The 19,694-nt window shown below is 33.8% G+C and overlaps 1 protein-coding gene across 6 annotated transcripts in view; it reads right to left on the reverse strand.

Moving 5' to 3' along the window:
• ERBB4 (erb-b2 receptor tyrosine kinase 4) overlaps nucleotides 1-19,694 on the reverse strand; it is a 1,166,318-nt gene that overhangs the window by 200,197 nt on the left and 946,427 nt on the right. For all 6 annotated transcript variants that reach the window (XM_040476138.1, XM_040476135.1, XM_040476139.1 and 3 more), the window contains one exon: nucleotides 15,515-15,613. In XM_040476138.1, coding sequence (XP_040332072.1) covers nucleotides 15,515-15,613 — 99 coding nt within the window. The remainder of the gene's footprint in view (nucleotides 1-15,514; nucleotides 15,614-19,694) is intronic.

Consider the following 19,694-nt stretch of genomic DNA (forward strand, 5'->3'; position numbering starts at 1 on the left):
CATGTGACAGTAAAGCTATCACTTAAAAATGATCAGTTAATAAATAAATGCCATCAGTGGATTTTATAATTTTAAGAAATGCCAACATTTTAAGATTAAGTGAAATTTATCCAAATAGAATGTTTGTGTATTCTTATAATGTTATTGTTTGATGAGATTTTATATTTTATTTCATTAATGTTAGATATTAATCAGTAAGTGGTAAAAACAGGGAAAAGGATAATTCAACTAAAGTGGCAGTTTTGCATACCTGTGGGAATAGGACAGAACTTTAGCTAGAGCCATCTGATGGCTCTTGCAACCTCTAGTTTGTAGGTACATGGCATAGTACTGCTGATAGACTCACTGTAGCCCTTCATATAAAATATGAATACTGACCATCAAGACCAGAGAGCTTTAAATTTTGAATCTCCCCATGCCCCCCTCCCAGGCTCCCATCCCTTACAATGGTTCTAAACTCCTTCATCCCAAAATTCTAGGGAGAACCTCTGCAGCTAGATTGTCATTCAACTTTATGTCTTCAAAGGACTTTTCTGTCATGCTTGCAAAGCTTGAACTACAAAAGATTAAGCCTAGGAGCAGAAGGATCAGGGAAAGATCAGACCATAAAGTTCTTTACAATTTGGTGTTGGGTTGAGAAATAGAAAAAAGCTGGAGATGCTTGGGTCATGGTGGATGGTGTCACCATTCATTAAACACAGGGGCACAGGAAAAAAAAAAGTCACATTTAGGATTGAAGAACAGATCGTTTTGGGCATGCTGAACTGAGGGCTTATGAAATCCTCCATTTTTAAAAATATTTTTAAGCTTATTTTTAATTTATTTTGAGAAAGAGAGAGCACATGGGAGGGGCAGAGAGAGAAGGAGAAAGCAAGAATTCCAAGTAAGCTCAGCAGTGTCAGTGAGACACATGAACTGTGAGACCATGACCTGAGCTGAAACCAAGAGTCACACGCTTAACCAGCTAAGCCACCCAGGCGCCCCTCCATATTGTTTTAATTAGTAAGCAGTTGGATATTCTGATTTAAATTATAGAACAAAACGCTGGGCAAACATCTGGGAAATCTATTTGATTTTTCATTTTAGCCTGAAATATTTTTACCATTTAAAATATTTTTCCTGTAAAAACTCTTAAGTTAATTTTACCTATTTATTTTATTTTTAAAAATCTTCTAGTAAAGTGAACATTTGTACCTATTTAAAAATACACCATGTAACAGTAAAAGAGAAACTGGGCATTATTTCCTTCCAGTTAGTGTTACCTGCTACTTATTAGATTGTTCATATTCTCCAGGACTGAATTGAATTCCTGCTATCCAAATATTTTATGGTCGTACACATAATAGATTCTATGGCCCCAAATTTGTTACTTCTCACAAAAGGTATTCAACACTTTTAACATTATAACTTGGCAGAAGGAAACATTTTTGAATCAAGTTAGAGATTTGAATCCTGCCACTTATTAGCTATATGGAACTTTGGATCATTCATCTATCTCCTCTTTCAGAACTCCAATCTCTTAATTGGAGAAAACCTCTTACTGGATTGTTGAGATTAAACAAGGTGAGATACACAGAGACCTCGGTACTTGTCTTAATACACTGTGGAAACACTAATGATTTAGAATAATCTCTTGGGCAATCTAAGTGCAGATATTAACCACTTAAATTTCCCTTAGGGTTATAACATGAGCAAAGACATTAAGCCAGTGATTCTTGACTGTGTATCTGAACTTCAGAGGGAATCCAAATCCCTAGATATTGAATCAAAATCATGGTTGAATATACATGGAGGTGCACTTTTTCTGAGCAAAGTTTTCATAGCTTTCATCAGTTGTTTCAAAGGAATCTCTGAACTGAAAAAAAAAAAAATGGTGAGAACTCCTGCTTTAGGCTCTTTTCATTTCTGCTTACAAAGAAAATATATTTAAAAAAAAGATGACTAGCAGTGCTAATTTCAATTATGTCTAGCCCTGTGTTAAGGAAATATTCTTTGAACTATCGGACTTAAAAAAAAAATCTTGTTTTTTTTTTTTTTTTCTCTTTACCAACTCTTAAGTTCGATAGATTCCATGTGTTAACATTTAGATTTCTTCTACTGAGAATCCTGCAGTTGTTAAATGTCTTTTTTCCCTTTGGTGAAACTTTTTATATAACTTTTTTTATAACTCTATAATATATGAAAGTAAAGGGTACCATAAATATTCCTGGAGAGCTTACAGCCAACTTCCATCCTTAGACAACTTAGATTGTTTCCTATAAAACTTCTCTTATACTTAAAGACAGTAACTCATAGCTAAATATTTCCAGTATTTAAACATTTTAACCAACGGGAAAAGTCAAAGAGGAACTTCATCATTAACTGTAATCTAGGGCTAGATGTTTCAGAAACTTCTCCCTGTAGTGACTACCCTAGGTAGAGTTGTAATCTATCATTTCTTAATATAGATGCTTCTGGTCCTTCTTGTTTCCATGTGGTGATGACAAGATCGTATGCTTAAGGAACGCTCTTGTTCTCAATAAGCGATTATTGACTTCAAATAATGATTTCATATATAGCACTATGTATATGATGAATATATATTTATATTTATATACTAACATAGATGTTATATGTCTATATTTCTATCTATATATACTACTTTGATTAAAAAATTGGGAGAAAAATCTCATTATAAATTCCCATTAAAAGAGAAAAGTGAATTATGGAAAAAAAAGAGGGACAATGAAAAGGAAAGCAAAAGAAAACAATGAGGCTATGCAGTTTGAAATAAAAATTTCTCTGGTTTATCTGATTGAACCAAAGGTATTAACTCTTTTTAGCAGTCATTTATTGGGTTTCCACTCTAGTTCCCCCTCTTCCTTTTATGAATCTTAGTGTCTATTCAATGTACATGCTAAAACTGCTGGACCATCAACAGCCACTTGGAACAATGGGACTCTACCCTCTTCCTTGATCCAGGGATAGGCATGTTCCCAAGATAAGCCAAAGAGACTCTTTTCCTAAACCCTGCTCTTCAGAGTAAGGGGTTAGTGGAGCACTTCACACAAGCTGGGTAAAAGCTGAGAGGAGAGATGTGTCTGTGGATCCTCACAGCTTTTAATGTCTTTTCCCTGGTCATTCCTGAAGTACAGTGGTATTCCTGCCATTTGGGTTCCACAGATTGTCATTATTATTCAAGTAGGCTTATTTAATTTACTTTTTGAGTGAACTATTACAGAATCTCACATTCTCTCAACTCTCTTAAAGTATCCTTAGTTTATAACATTTTCTATTCTCTCCTTGACAAACCACAGATGGAGTCTTGGAGTAGAATACAGGGGTCAACTGATGTTGTGATGGCAAATTAAAAATGCCAGTTATCAGGGATAAAATGAAAATATGATATTACTCTCTGTAGAGTGTTATATAGTAATCAACACCCTGAGAGAGAGAAACATGATTTGAGAGTTGGCTTATATGAGCTTAGTGGGTCATGGGATTTCTCCAAATCTTAATTGAGGTATATATATATATATATATATATATATATATATATATATATATACACACACACACACACACACATTTAATGGTGAAACTAATTTTGTTATTACAGGTAAATTTTACCTTGAGATTATGCCACTAATCCCTATCAAACGCTGACATGTTCCTAAATTTAAGCACTTGAGAAGGAGAAATCCAAATGATAAATATCACTTAGTAATCTGCCAAGGCCCCTTGTCCCTGAATACTTTATGCTCTAATGCTGATTTGTAAGTCAAATAGTTTAGTTGTATGCCAGTGCTCACATTCAGCCTTATCAACCTCACAGCACAGAGACCTTGCAATGTAATATCTCATCATAAAAAGGACAGTTAGATAATAGAGAACCAGACTTCAAAAATGGCTTAGCTGGCAAATACATATTTTAAACGGACTGGTTGGTTGACTTAAATATTAGAACTGTCTTTCATCAAGTCTTGATTGGCTGATTACTAACCTTTAACCAAAAGTAGCTTCTTTAAAAAGCACTTCACTTATGGTGATGAAAATAATATCTTGTATTATTAACACAGACTCCTAAAAACCTTCATTTATGATCCACATAATAATAATCTGGCATATGCATTACCTTTAGAAATAGAAGTCTATTTGAACTGCTAATGGGAAAAGCGACATGCAGAAAAAAAAATAAATAACAGGAAGTTCTTAAACATAAGTTTTCATCTTTTTGTTATGAAAAATTGGCATTAATTATGCAAGTCTCTGTGCCAGAGTATACTTTGCTGGTCTTTGTTGCTTTATTACCATGATGAATAGAAGAAACTTTATTCAACATACCTGGATCACAATTAATGGATTTTACATAAATTGTTTCTTTTTTTATTTTTCTGACTACTTTAAGAAGTTCAAGCTAATCAAAGTCTACATCTAACAGGGAGAAAATAATTTATTGATTAAAAATGGGCAGTGATGCATGAGCCTTGTAGAGAGGTAAAATTAAATTTACTGGAGAAATGTTCTATACTTCATCTTCACTCACGCTAGGAAATCGTGTATTGTTCTGCCTATGGAAAGAACACTATGAAAGGAAACCTGGAGATCGGGATCTTTCCAGACTTAATAGTGATTTCAGATGGATCACATTAGGGAAACAGGAATTCTCACACGCTGCCCATCTCACTGCAACATATGTTCTGCTGCAGTTCTAACTTATAAGTTTAAATTGTGTATTTTTTGATGGAGATGGTAGTCGTTAATTTCCTCTGGACAACAGATGACACATTAAATAAAGGGATGATAGTCTGTTAATAGCAAGTCTGTTTGCTTCACAAGCAGTGGAAAGACTTTATGCCTTATTAGGAAAGTCCTTTACTCATTTTCAATTAGAAAACTCTGCCAACACAATTATATCCACACTGTTTATAAGTATCTTAATACCTAGTTGTAAATAAGAATGTCATTTTTAACAGCTACAAATGTCCATGATGTATACAAATACAGATTTACTGTACAAAATATTACTAAAGAGATATATAGATATTATAAAGGAATACAATCTGATTGAGGAGGAAAAAAGTGAATATTGTTTTACATTGGCCATTTTTTTTCCACAGGCAGTTACTTCAATTATAGTTAGATTATCAACCAGAAAAGTTGACTTATCTTTAGTGAATCTTTAGCTATCATCTCCTAGCTCCAAAAAATATAAAGATTAACCAAAAATATAGTCATAGACATTATTTGCGAGTTAATTGTGTATATAAGTGAAAAAAAAAAAGAACAGAGCCTTTTCAAAATATGTTCATACCTAACCCAATAAAATAGGAGAGAACTTGTGGCCTTCTTTTGGGTGAATAGCATTTATAAGCAAATATTTTTAATAAATTAATCCCCAGATTAAAATGGAAACTAACAAGTTCTTGCTTTAAAATAAAATAGAAATATAACATTTATAAACATTTTTAAAATAAACATATTTGAAACAGATATGTCAGGGTTTATATAAGACCTATATCTGAAAACTGTGTTACACTTTAATATCCTACCTTGAGGGAGTTAGTGTTAATTAAGTTATAGGAGAATATTTGTATATTAATTCATTATCTCCTGACCTAAAGCCCCTCAAACAAATAAACCAACAAATCCCCCTAATCATACACAATATGGAAATATATATGTATACATACACACATATATGGCATAAATTATATAAAAATAAATATATTAAATATATATGGCAAAAGTAAGATCAGGATAAAAAATAAACTGAAACAAAGTTCAATTTATTTCATAAAGTGCATGCATTTTAGACAAATGCAACCAAATAAACTGGAAGGTCAAATAACTTTGGTATTCCTGCATTGGTGAAGAGTGTAAAAGATCCCTAAACCCACCCACCATTAATGATCATATTTTCTTCTACTAATCCCCTAACATACTTCCTCTGTTCCAACCTAAGGAATGTTGTTTTATTAATTTAATGCTACTAGAGAAATCTCACTAAGTTTAAGCCATGATAGTTATCTTTACAATCCCTAGAGTAGCATGGGACTCAGCACATAGTAGGCACCCCGTTAAAGCTTAGTAAAAAACAAATGAAGTAAATATATCCATCCTTCCAAACTAAAAGTAAATATTTACTGAAATATTACTACTCAGTTAATGGGTATTGTGGGATTTGCAAAGAGTGGAGTAGCTATTAACCAAAAGATATTAACAATTTTTGGGGGGACGCAAAAATAACGCACAGTTATACCTTAGTACATGTGTTATAAATTTAGTGGAAAATTAGAGAAAATAGACTAATGTAGGTTGGAATTCACTCCTTTTTAAAGCAACATGACATGAAAAACCAGAGAATATTGTATTTTGTAGCATCTCTCTGCAAAAGAATAAAATACTTTTTCATTAGTGAGACTATAGTAACATGTTTATTAAATGAATAAGTATTCTTCATTTTGAAATTAATTTTTCATTTTAAAGGAATGTGGCTCATTACTTGACTCATGAAAGGAAAGTATTTTTCTGGCTTTGTACTCAAACCCCTTGTGTTTGCAACCCTCCCAAAAAGCTTATACATGTTTATGTATGGTTTATTTACCACATGTTTGCTAAAGCAGACAATTTTTAATTTACTGGTCAGATTCACCTATTATCTGCATGCAGTGTACGAAACATTTTCCTAATTCACTAAAATTTCTTTGTGAGGATGAAGGAAATTTCACTGAATATGATTGAGGTCACGTGGGCTCTTAGATCTTAATTATAAATTTTCAAAAACCAACTGAAAAAAAGAACTAGCTCTCTTGGCTACTTTCTAACCGGGAAACAAGCGAAAAAGATACATTTATTTCCAACCATAAATCCCAGATGTTTCGGGGCGCCTGGGTGGCTCAGTCGGTTGAGCGTCCGACTTCGCTCAGGTCACGATCTCACGGTCCGTGAGTTCGAGCCCCGCATCAGGCTCTGTGCCGACAGATCAGAGCCTGGAGCCTGCTTCAGATTCTGTGTCTCCCTCTCTCTCTGGCCCTCCCTCCATTCATGCTCTGTCTCTCTCTGTCTCAAAAATAAATAAATGTTAAAAAAAAAAAACTTAAAAAAAAATCCCAAATGTTTCATTTTGATTTTCCCCACGTTAACTTTCTCACTTAGCTAAGCAGCATTTCCTGCTATTATAGCTGCTGGTCCAATATCAGCTGACCAGTATCCATCGCACTCCTTGCTTCCATGAGCTTAGGGACTCCCAAGGAACTCCATGTGTGAAGACTTCTGCTTACAGCTTCTAATTATTTTCGAACAGATAATGGAACATTTAAGTTCATAGAGGTTAGATGAAATTCTTAAGTGGATCAAAACCCTAGATAAAATTGTAGTCACTACAATCACTGTAGAAAACGCTAAGCTTTTTATCAGACAAACTGGTCTGATAATTTTACTACCTCAGAGGTGCTCATTCTTATTTCTAATCACACTGTGCCAAGCTATATGTAAACTATTAAGCTATGAGAACAAAAAACATGGCTTCCTAGGAGCTGCTGCAGCATTTAGAAATGTTCAAAACAGTATCTTGATTCTTTTATTTTTACCGAGAAAAAATACAATTGAGCTCTTTCTGTAGTATGTATGGTACAACTCATTATTTTAACAGGCTTAAAGAAACAGAAATTGTATGGTAATCATTTTATGCAAGGTGGTAATGATGAGATTAAAATATATGTATTTACACTATTGATAATACTTATAATTTATTTATGTTAATAATATAATTATAACATATATTTATAATATATAATATTAGTATACATTAATATGTAAATATATATTCGCTCCACTATGTAGATACACATAATTGTATGTGTGTGTGCTACTGAAAATGTCGCAGCATATTAAGCCTTCATTTCCTGAACCAAATCCCTACTATATGAATAACTAAAATCACCTTATGCCACATAATGCAAACTAGGATTTTATTCAGCTAGTCCCTTCCTCTAGCAGAAACAATATTTTGTATCCTTGAACCTGTAAACATAACATTAAGCACTAACAAAACCAATCATATCAAGGTTTGATAGGTCTGAAATTATTTGCTAATTTTTTGGAAATGCTATTTTCTGGTATATACTTGCCCTGTGGGCACGAGTTTTCTACCTGAATTTTAGGAACAAGTTTCATATTATAAACAGCTCTTTCTACTGGTGCAATCAAACTGAGCGAGGAGTCTTCCTAAACCACCATAATTAGCAAATACTGTTCAGATTGGAGTCGGAAACTGTACATGATCAGTGTAATTCTCCTCTAGCTCTGTGGTGGCAAAGCAATACATCCATAACAATTTATAAAATTCACCAAATTGTAGAATTTACAAAGCTGGAAAACATCTACAATATTCAAAGCCAATGCCTTTAACAAACTACTAATTTTCATTCATCAAATTTAAATACTGGTACAGTATACTATGTACCCTTGAGAAACATCCTTTCATTCACACAAATCCAAGAAATGCTTTGGAGAAACAGGAGCAGAAAACTTATTAAGTTACATGTTGAGGCTTACAGAGAAAAAACTGGTTTGGATTTAGAAGCTCTCTTCTAGGTACTTCAAGAAAAAAAAAAGCCTGTTAGAATATAAAACTTAGCAAGTACGTTGCCTATTTTCTAACATTTTAGTACTCCCTATGACAATAATTAAAGCTCAAGTTTTATAATATTTATTAAATTCAGATAACTAATACCAGCAGTGATTTATGACTGCAGTCAATTATTTTTGTACATTTATTTTTGCAAAAATCAGTGATAAAAATCAAACTTTGTTTCTCCTTTTTATTTGGGATTCCATCCTTGCGTCCTTGTTCCTATTGGAATAGATGTCAATAGGCAAGTGACAAGGGTGGATCTGAGGGGAACACTAATAACAGATTGTTACTGGAGAAGCAAACTCTATCCAAAATTACTATATAAAATTTCGGGAACTCAAGATTAAAAAGAAGCTAAACATGAAACATAGTATCATCTTCCCATATATAACGGAAACATTTGCAGGGAAGTATTCAAAAGGTTCCCACTGGGGGCGGTTACTGGCTTCCTGCATGCATGGATAATCTACAAAGTGTTTTCCTTCTTAACGGGCTTTCAGAGAGCACACCGAGTCCTACTTAGAGAATCAATATAGGTCTATTTTTCAGAGATATGTTGTTACTCTGGATTTAAGACAGCTACTAAATTTGAGTTTGTAGAAATAAATCAGAGATGAACAATATAAACACCTAAGAAAAATGATCCAAGTACAATATGCCAAAAAAGATAAGACTATTGGGGAAAAATAGTAGAGAAATCAATTAGACTGAAATAAAGAAGGCTTAAAAGAGGAATAATAAAAGTCTTTTTAAAAAATAGGAAACAATCCATTCAGGCAATTAACAAAGTATTTATTGGTTCCTAAATACATGCTTGCATAGCAAGCTATTTTGCTATTAAATATGCACTGGTGGGGTCAACAGACAGTCTCTGTCATCAAAGATCCTATCAGCTCGTGGTAGAGTGGGATTCTATAATAATAACTAGCACAAATAAGTGTATAATAATGTCATGATTGATGCACAATGGAAAATATCTAAGTACTGTTAGCAGGTTATAATTGAGATTAAGGGGTCAGGAAAACAATCTTTGAAGAACTATACTTAAACTGAGAAAATAAGGATAACTAAGAGTTCATTAGGTATAATTGGGAAAAGGACACTCCAGGCAAAGGGACTAACTGTCTTGCTTGACTTGTAGGAGTGGAAAAAAAAAAAGTCAGTGAAGAGAAAGAAGGCTAGGATAGTAATTAGGAACTCAGAAAGCAAGGATCTAGTATTTTGCTCTAGTGAAGCTACTGAAAGTTGTTATGCACAGGAGTTACACAACTCAAGTCTTATATTAAAAAGTAGGTAGATCAAACTGGAAGCTATTCTCCTAATTCAAGCTAAAGAGGTTGATTATTTGGATTAAGGTAGTAGCAGTGGAATATAAAAAGATAAGGATGCTCTCTAAATGTGTTTTGGCATAGAATCAAAAATCATAGCATCATGTGCTCTTGAATTGGTAGTGAGTAGTTTGAGGGATTGTGACATTCAAGGACAAATACCAAATTTCTGATAGAGTACAACAGGGTGGAAAAATATACAAATTATTTACAAGCAGAAGAGATATAGACAAGAAGACAAAGGGATACATTCCAAATGTGTTAAATTTGAGATGCCCCGAAATTTCAATTTGGAGACATCAAAGATAGAGATGAGCTCAGATTCATAAAATACACTGGAGTTGAAATTTAGTAATCCAGTGATATGATCTAGGGAAAATATGCAGACCGGAAAGAGGTCTAGAACATGGCACTGAGACATTTCAGTATTTCCAGAATTGCTTAACATCAGCATGATTTTGAGAAGCAAGAAAGTTGAAGGTTTCCGAAAGAATGTGATTATAACAGTGGGTGATGAATCCAAGTTGTTTGTGGAGGAAAGGTGGTAGGTGAGAGGTAGTGAGAAATAGAGGAGTCAAATGTATGGGTGATACCTAAAAAGGTGCAATGTTTCTCAAGAAGGTATTATAGGAAAGGAACGAAAGGTGTAGGAGAGTGTGGCTGGACAATGCGGTGTTTGAAATAGTGATTTCAGATGTGATGCCATTTCTGACCAAGTTCTATACAAATAACAGGAGGTAAAGAAGGGCTAATGAAATAAACCATAACAAATGATTTACTTTAGTTAACTGGTAAATTTTTCTTTTCTTTTTTCTAATCTTCTTCTCTTTTCCTTTCTTTTCCTTTCTTTTCTTGTCTTGTCTTTTCTTTTCTTTTCCTTTCTGTTCTTTTCAGTAGAGCCTTGAAAGACTAAATTCTATTTCTAATGGAGTTCACAGAATCTCTATTTGAAGATATTGTTTGGTTTTTATTAAAATATTTTTTAATATTTCATTTATTCCAGAGAGAAACAGAAAGAGAGAGCACGAGCAGGTGAGGGGCAGAGCAAGAGAGGGACACAGAATCTAGAGCAGGCTCCAGGCTCTGAAGTGTCAGCACAGAGCCCCACATGGGGCTCAAACTCACAAGCAGTGAGATCATGACCTGAGCCAAAGTTGGAGGCTTTACCGACTAAGCCATCCACGCACCCCCAAGTTTTTAAAAGCAAATTAACTAACCAAAACTTTTCTTAATTATTTTAGCTGTAAGTTTTCTTAGGAAAGGAGGATTATTTATAATTGACTTCTCAAGATCATGGCAGCAGTATAGAATCCTGTGACATCTAAATAATGGGCTTTTTTAAAAAAGAAATTTTGCATTTTTTCACCTCTGAAATTTTGTTCATGAATGCAAATGAGCAAATCTGTAAGGCCTAAAGATATCATTGGATTAAATTATATAAATTAAAAAAAATTATTAGTATGATATGGGAGCTAGCCAATAGTTACTGTTACCTGTGAAGTCATAGGCATGAAAATGTTATTTTTATCATTTGAAATTAATGTTATTGTACAAATTATCTTTTTAAATCATTTTTCAAGTCTGCCATAATGTGAGAGAAAAACTCTACTAATAAATTCTTTTGTCTCAGCCCACTAACATGACATCAGTTGGATTTGAAACAACTCACATTAAGACAGTGAATATTATTAAGGCAATATAGAGAAGAGCAACATATAAGCACAATTCATATGGACATTTCTTCAGAAAATGATAAAATGCCAGTTGTGTGAAGATGAATAAATTTTTCCACTGTATAGGGAGAGGACAACAAGCTATTCTTCTTTTAATAAAAATATGACCATTTACACAATAAATCTGAGTGATTTGATACATATCTCCTTGCAGCACCTTACTGGAAAGTAGGTGGTTGATTTGGCCCGGGAAAGCTGAAACTAAAGCCAAGAAACTGAAGCAATAAGCTGAAGTATTACTGTTCAGACACTGGAATTTAGAATAATTATGTTTTTTTTAACCTCAAGATTATTTTTAATAAGGCATATCAGTTAACAAAACATTTAAATACCTGTACACTTTCAAGTTATATGTAATAATGTCAAGTGATAGTGGGACTTAAATATCAGAGAAAACAATAACAACAACACAGTAATAGAAATTCAGACAAACTAATGAGCTTGTCTGATTTGACCAGACCATGGTCCCCAATTCTAGGAATCTTGCTCAATAGCATCATGTTTTGGCATGCGTTCCTTATCATTTTATGCATAAAAACAAAACAAAGCAAAGCAAAACAAAACAAAGCAACGACAACAAAAAATACCCCTGTGTTCTTCCAACAAAATGGTGCTATTTGAAACAAGAACTAGCAGTGTGTATAAACATAGGTATTCTTAAGAATGTACACCTTTAGAGTCATTATTTTATAATGTTGTTCAATGTGATCTTCCTTTATTGGAATTAAAGACATACTGGCCATTCAATAACAGTGTGTTATTATTGTCATTATAAATCTATTAGACATATCCAGGTGGGTTGAATAACAGCCTTGTGACCAAATTCTCCTTCTCTTACTTTTAGCATAGCATTTACAAGAACACAAATTGTTCCTTATTTGTTTTTGCCTATGGTAAAAATTCTAAGAAAATGTAAAAGTCCTCTCCTTTGCCCTGGATATCAATAGAAGTATTGAATGTAGTGAGTTTTAAGTTGTATTTGGTCATTTTTTATAATAACCAGTAAAACATAGCTGTATCTAATAAACTTAGTATTAACAGTTATTGAATTTAGAATATTCTACCCCAAGTATAAAGTCGGATGCTGTCAGGTGAAGTGGGGCAAAGAGATCTAATGCCTTCTTTTTCTTAATGTTTTTTTTTTTTTTTAATTTATTTTTGAAAGAGAGAGAGAGAAAGGGGTGGGGATGGGTAGAGAAAGGGAGACAAAGGATTGGAAGCAGGCTCTACATTGACAGCAACAAGACCTATGTGGGGCTTGAACTCACGAACCCTGAGATCATGACCTAAGCCAAAGTTGGATGCTTAACTGACTGAGCCACCCAGGTGCCCAGAGATCTAACGTTTAATAAGAGTGTACGGTTTCCATAATCTTTGGAAGCCTTATTTTCCTTCTTCAAAATGGTATAAAACAAATGCATATAAACAAATACACATATACATTAATTTGCAAGAGACATGAAGCATGGTTGCAGTAGATGTTATATTAATTTCAAAGTTAAATCGGGAGTACTCTACCATATGGAAGAACCCAAACTAGGAGATATGCCAAACATGACCTTCATTTTAATAACCCTGGGATATTGGTAACTTCAACTTAATTCTTAGGTCCAAATTACAAATAAATTTGCTGATATGAAGCTTTTTATTATAGTTTGATATATTATTTAAGTACTTACAATGATCTACATTCATAATAGATGAGCTAAAAATGTTGCTATGCAATGTAAGGTATACTTTGCATTAAAATTATACCAGTCTATTTAAAATACTGAATTTACCATTAATTTTTCCAGTGCAACTGTATTTTAATTATTGCAATGCCACACTCATGTTTTGAAAGAAGTTGTGAAATAGCACTGAATGTTTCTGCTTGATATTTATTGAAATTGTCGATGGCAGTCCATCGATCTATTAATCTGGCATCTATCCACATGTACGAAGGGCTCAGTCAAAACATTTTCCCTAATTTTTTTTTAAACTTCTAAAAAGAACATACGGTTTGGAGTCTGTTGGTCACCAAATTTGCCAAAGATTTAGGAAAATGACTCCTTTCATGGCTCAATCAGAACCTCATCTAAAATTCAGCAGAAATCTAAGACTTCAAGCTGCCATCCCCACTCCTGTTTCCATGGGAATAGACTTCAGATCAGGAAAAAAAAAAATAAAAAGGATGGGGTTAGGAGCTTTCAAATAATCATTCAAAATCATGATGAAGCCTTTAAAGCTTCTTTCTTAGGTGATTATTTTGTAGCCTCTTAACCCCTTTTTGCCAGTCTGTTTCCATGGAAATATGACAAAAATGGCTGTCTGAGCCTCCAGCAGAGATTATTAGCATTCTTGTGAATTTCAGCGTTGGCTGCAGTCTAGTCTGGGCAAGATCTTTTTTTATATCAGTTTTACATATTAACCTACACTCTTTACATTCATTGTCCTTTTTCTTAATATTTTTTAGTTTCTTTGAAAATTCCTTTCACAACTGTATACCTATAATCAAGATCAAATAGGTTGTGACTTTACTGGAAAAGGCTTCAGTTTTACATTTTACTATATGAGCCAGGACAGGTAGCTGCAGAGAGTGTCAGAACTTTTAGACACCTGCAGAAGGAAATATTATTTAGTTACTGGACTCAGTGTCTGTCAGGTGGTGGTAGATAAACAACAAGGTGTAACAAGGGTGGTATTCAAAATATTTAGCAACTGGTAAGGCACAGCACTGACTGATCAGAGCAGCTGGCTTGCACCGGTGAATTATCAGTCCTCTTATATAATAGCCAAGAAGTTCTTTAACTCAAAGCAGTCCCATATATGATGGTAAGCATTATGCCCAAATAAATTATCCAAGGTCAAAAACTGAGCTCCTATAAAACTTACAAAAGAGCTTACAAGAGAAACTGGGTAGAAATATATAGCAATCCATCTTTAAAAAAATCAAAGTGCATATGCTTGCGTCATCTTTCATATGAAGGTCATTTGAAAATCAAAATCATTCTTATTATTGAAAATATCATTCTAAAAGAGAAAGAACATATGTATCTTTGATAGAACCCCTCGCAGGATAGCTTATATTGAATGTGAAAAAATAACAGCATGCCACATACACATTTTATCTGTCCTACCTTCTGAAATCTGCTGAACAGCTCAATCTACAATTTTTGCTGGGGGGGAATCTTAAAGTTCTGATTGACCTTATAAAGTATTTTTGTTCTTCAGAACACTCTTATTTTTCTATAGTTGGAGCTTTTTACCCATAAGGTTTGTCTTCCGAATTTGAACTGAAAAAAGTAAATTTCCATCGGTAATTATCTGACTTGGGTAGGTTCCTGATTTAAATTTAGCACAAACTGACTTACTACAGAAACTAACCTTGATTGATGTTTTCTGCTAAGTGGATAACAATAATAAAATAAAGCAGCACAATTAATTTTTCAAATCATCATTACTACTCCCAAATGCAATGTGCCCTTCTTTGCATAGTGGTTAAACACAGAGCTCTTGTGAGAGCAGAATTTGGTCTTCAGCCCTTCAGCCTTCATCGTGTTTGTGTAAATCAGATTTACTGCAACACAGGCAAATCCACTTTTGTGTGTTGTGTCTTTAGGTACCTATGGATGTTCACCCACCTAAAGGACAGAGCTGTGGTCTCTAGTTTCCATAGAGACCACATTGCACAAAAAGACTATTTATTCTCTGGTCCTTTAAGAAATTTGCTGACCACTGCTCAAGGCTTTAACTATAAATATTATACCATTTGTAAGTAGTGAAGTCTTTATTTAATTCTAAAAGCAGTCTATTAATAACGCATAAAAATGTGATTGCCTGGTGTCTATACTTACATCCATGAACTCCACATTGGCTTTGGGACCAGTTGTTTCATTAAGAATCTTAATAGCCACAGGAATCTTTACTGTTTCTCCTTCAGGTACCCAAATACCCTTCGGGGGAAAAAATCACATAAAATCTATATGAAGACATATACAAATTCATACCAGAGACAAAATTTGATTTAACCACTCTATTAATTTCTTTAAAAAAATAATTTAGAAGTTCTACATCTTTTTATTCAATCAAAAAAATTTAACAAGTACCTGCTATATGTTACAAGTTACATAGCAACTTTGTTTTCTGCTTTCATTATTTGAGAATGACTCATTCATTTATTCTGCTTTCAAGGTGTTTACTATTATATTATAAAGTATCACATTATAAAATTCAATTTGTATGTGTGAAAAAGGCTTTCAATAGAGAAAAAAATGACATAAAATATAATAATATTAGATTAGGATAAAAATCAACTTCTCAAGACTTTGAGAATGCTGTTCCAATTTTTGGTCTTCAAATGTCTCATTTGTAATTTAGAAGACTGGGCTAAGTAACCTTGGTGGTTCTTTTCAGCATTAATATTACCTAATTATTCTGCAACTAAAACAAACAAAAACATAAAAATAGCATAGTCTCACATTCCTGAAATTGAGATTGATTTAAGAATTAGTTTTCTAAGGAAAGTACTAGGGAGTATTGACCACCTATTAATTTGTTTAGATTGCTAAATACTGTGTATGTGTGTGTCAAGGATTTTTATTAGCTCTGAAATAATGTAAAATATTTATATTGGTCACCGCCAGTTCTCTCCTCCTACAAAAATATAATATCTGAGCAAGATCTATACAGTGGGAAAATATAAAGTAGGTAAGGTTTGAGTCAAGTACAACATTAAGGAAAATACCAGCATTTCTGAGTAAACAACTATTTGAATTAGGACAATAATTTTGATAAGATAAATAGGGGTGCATCGATTACATGACAATTTTTTTGAAGCACATTGTCCCAAATGAACACTGAAACAAATGTGAGGTTATATGGAAAAAATGGAAATCTCAGATTTTAAATTATTAGCCCTGACACCAAAAACAAAAGTATTCTTAGTCCAGTTTTAATATTAAAATGAAAGGGGGAAAAGCAATCTCTTATTCCTAAAGAGAATTTCTAGTCTTTTCCTAATATCAATTGGTTGTAGTTATAAAAAAAAAAAAAAAGTTTTTCGCTTTGTACTTCTACACTAAAACATGTATATTTGTATCATCAAAAGTTGCAATAATACAAGAGGAGAACTAAATACAAAAATTATTTAAAAAAATCAGAATAATAAAGAAAAACTCTTTAACCATTAGAAGGTGAATTTAAGGGTTATATTCTTCTTAGAGTGAATAGGGAAATTTATGTGTCAAATACAAAAAAGGGGCACCTGAGTGGCTGAGTCAGTTAAGCATCCGACTTCAGCTCAGGTCACGATCTCACAGTTCGTGAGTTCGAGCCCCGTGTTGGTCTCTGTGCTGACAGCTCAGAGCCTGGAGTCTGCTTCAGATTCTGTGTCTCCCTCTCTGACCCTCCCCCATTCATGCTCTGTCTCTCTCTGTCTCAAAAATAAATAAACATTGAAAAAGATTTAAAAAAATACAAAGAAATAAGCCATGTTCCCTGTGGTATTATTATTATTTTTTTAATTATTAGTGCAGAAATGGGGTAGGAGAGGCAGTGAAAGTCCAAGATCCATAGGCTACATTTTCTTAGTGATGGTATCTAGGGTAGAGAACACGTTTACCATTACTCAATAAAGTAACTAAAGAGGGGATTACTTTATAAAGATATATCATCAATATTAAAATATTCCTAAAGTATACTTTTGAAATAAGAATATAAATTCAGTGTGAACTAATTTGTACTGCTTTTAAATAAGTATAGTCATTATTTTCTAGGCCTGACCAGACAAAAATTCAACTATGCTAATACCCACAATATTGGTTCAGATCTTTTATGTTTAAACACAGCATATCTCCAACCAGGAGGAAAAATTAACCAAATAATTAGCTAAGCTAATTTGCATTTATGTGGTCAAGAATAGTTCTTTACATGTTAAGACAGTATGTCTTTGTAGGAACTTATATACTAATTAAAACTTAGGGTCAACCATACACACTGCAGGCATAAAATTTAAACATACTTATGGAACCTTCAATACAAATAATTTCAATAAAGGTATAAAGTCACGGACAACAGGCAAATAATCATTCATAATAAAAACATTCATATAACTTTATTAGTAAATGTCTAAATGGGTAATTTTTCCCTGCTGAGGTCATTAGATCATATTTGTCCTTGAGCTAAATGTTATCCATGATTTAAAATAAAATTTTTCTTTCCAGATCATACCATCTTTTTTAAAAAAAAATTTTTTTTTTCCAACATTTATTTATTTTTGGGACAGGGAGAGACAGAGCATGAACGGGGGAGGGGCAGAGAGAGAGGGAGACACAGAATCGGAAACAGGCTCCAGGCTCTGAGCCATCAGCCCAGAGCCCGACGCGGGGCTCGAACTCACGGACCGCGAGATCGTGACCTGGCTGAAGTCGGACGCTTAACCAACTGCGCCACCCAGGCGCCCCAGATCATACCATCTTTAAAATAAAAGGGTGGTGATATGCTAGGAGCAATCTAAAACTGAGTTATCTTCAAACAGGAAGTCCATTATTTCTAGCATATATATAAATAGAAAAACAGGATAAGTTGTGTTTCTTCAACATTACAAAGAATTTGAAGACTGGAAAGCACCAAGCCAGCCTAGAATAGTTTCTATTCCAGTTAGGTGCTCAATTAATTTTGAGTGTAATTGAACATAATATGTACACTAAATAGATTAAGAAATTTCTGCATTTTGGCCCTAGAATAAAACAACTTTATTCTAAAGAGATTAAATTATTTTTGGAACACTCAGGAGAGAGAAAATTAAGATTAATGTTCTACTTGTTAATATTTTTTGTTAAGTAAATACCTGTTTCACATAGAAAAAAAAACAAACATTGTAAAATACAGAATTTCTAAGATCCAGTCTATTTTAACAAAAATGTTTGTAAAAATAACTGTAGGCTTGCATATAGCTTTAAGAAATATATAAAACTGTCAAGTAAAATTTGGGGAACTGTCACAATGGACAGTCTAAGAAGGATTTAGCACTAACCCAGCAGAAATTTGAATTTGAAAAACAAATTTCACCACAATTAACCTTGGGCCTGGCCTCTGAATTGGTTTTGTAATTAAGCTAAAAAAGTAAACACGCAGATAACATTATTTGAGCTTTCCCTTTCCAAAAAGATGTCTCTTATTGGAAACCCACGATGTCACCCTTTCATTCTCCGACCTGAATTTCACAAATAAAGTCACTTTTTTAGTTTGCATATAATGGTGAAGACATCAAAACTGAGAGTTTTCTGGGGCGCCTGGGTGGCTCAGTCGGTAAAGCGGCCGGCTTCAGCTCAGGTCATGATCTCGCGGCCTGTGAGTTTGAGCCCCGCATCAGGCTCTGTGCTGACAGCTCAGAGCCTGGAGCCTGTTTCCAATTCTGTGTCTCCCTCTCTCTGACCCTCCCCTGTTCATGCTCTGTCTCTCCCTGTCTCAAAAATAAATAAAACGTTAAAAAAAAATTAAAAAAAAAACTGAAAGTTTTCTGTTAAATCATATATGTTAACAGGTAGGCAAAAAGTAGTTTAGGAACTAGTCCTATCCTGTTAACCAGTCAGCACATTTGTGTAGGTTTTAAAAAGATAGGCTAGTAATGTCCTGGTGGGGAGACATGTGGATGAAAGAGCAGAAGAAAAGAAGAGCAAGGATTATGGTCCATGGCTCAGGCCTGTCTGGGATGCCCCGCAGCACTGTGTACGCAGAAGGAAAGTGGGTGAGAGCTGTGTATTTTAGATAAGGACAGATTTACCAATAGGGAGATCATATCAAACGGGGTTCAGAAGGGCGTGGAAAGACATGGCTTCCGTGACAGTTTCCTGCTTTCTCATGACTGTACCCATCCCAGCCCTCAACAAAAATGAATGGATTCACTTGTGCAGCAACTTCTCAATACAACAAAGGTTCCACTCTCTGGATATTAAAAGGAAATTAGGTTGGCGAGAGCAATTAACTCTGGCTATTATTTAAGACAAGTCTGAAAGGAAACTTAAAGTAACTAAT

This window comes from Herpailurus yagouaroundi, unplaced genomic scaffold (genome assembly GCF_014898765.1).
Source record: "Herpailurus yagouaroundi ecotype Mexico unplaced genomic scaffold, PumYag 140, whole genome shotgun sequence".
In the NCBI taxonomy this organism is placed as follows: domain Eukaryota; kingdom Metazoa; phylum Chordata; class Mammalia; order Carnivora; family Felidae; genus Herpailurus; species Herpailurus yagouaroundi.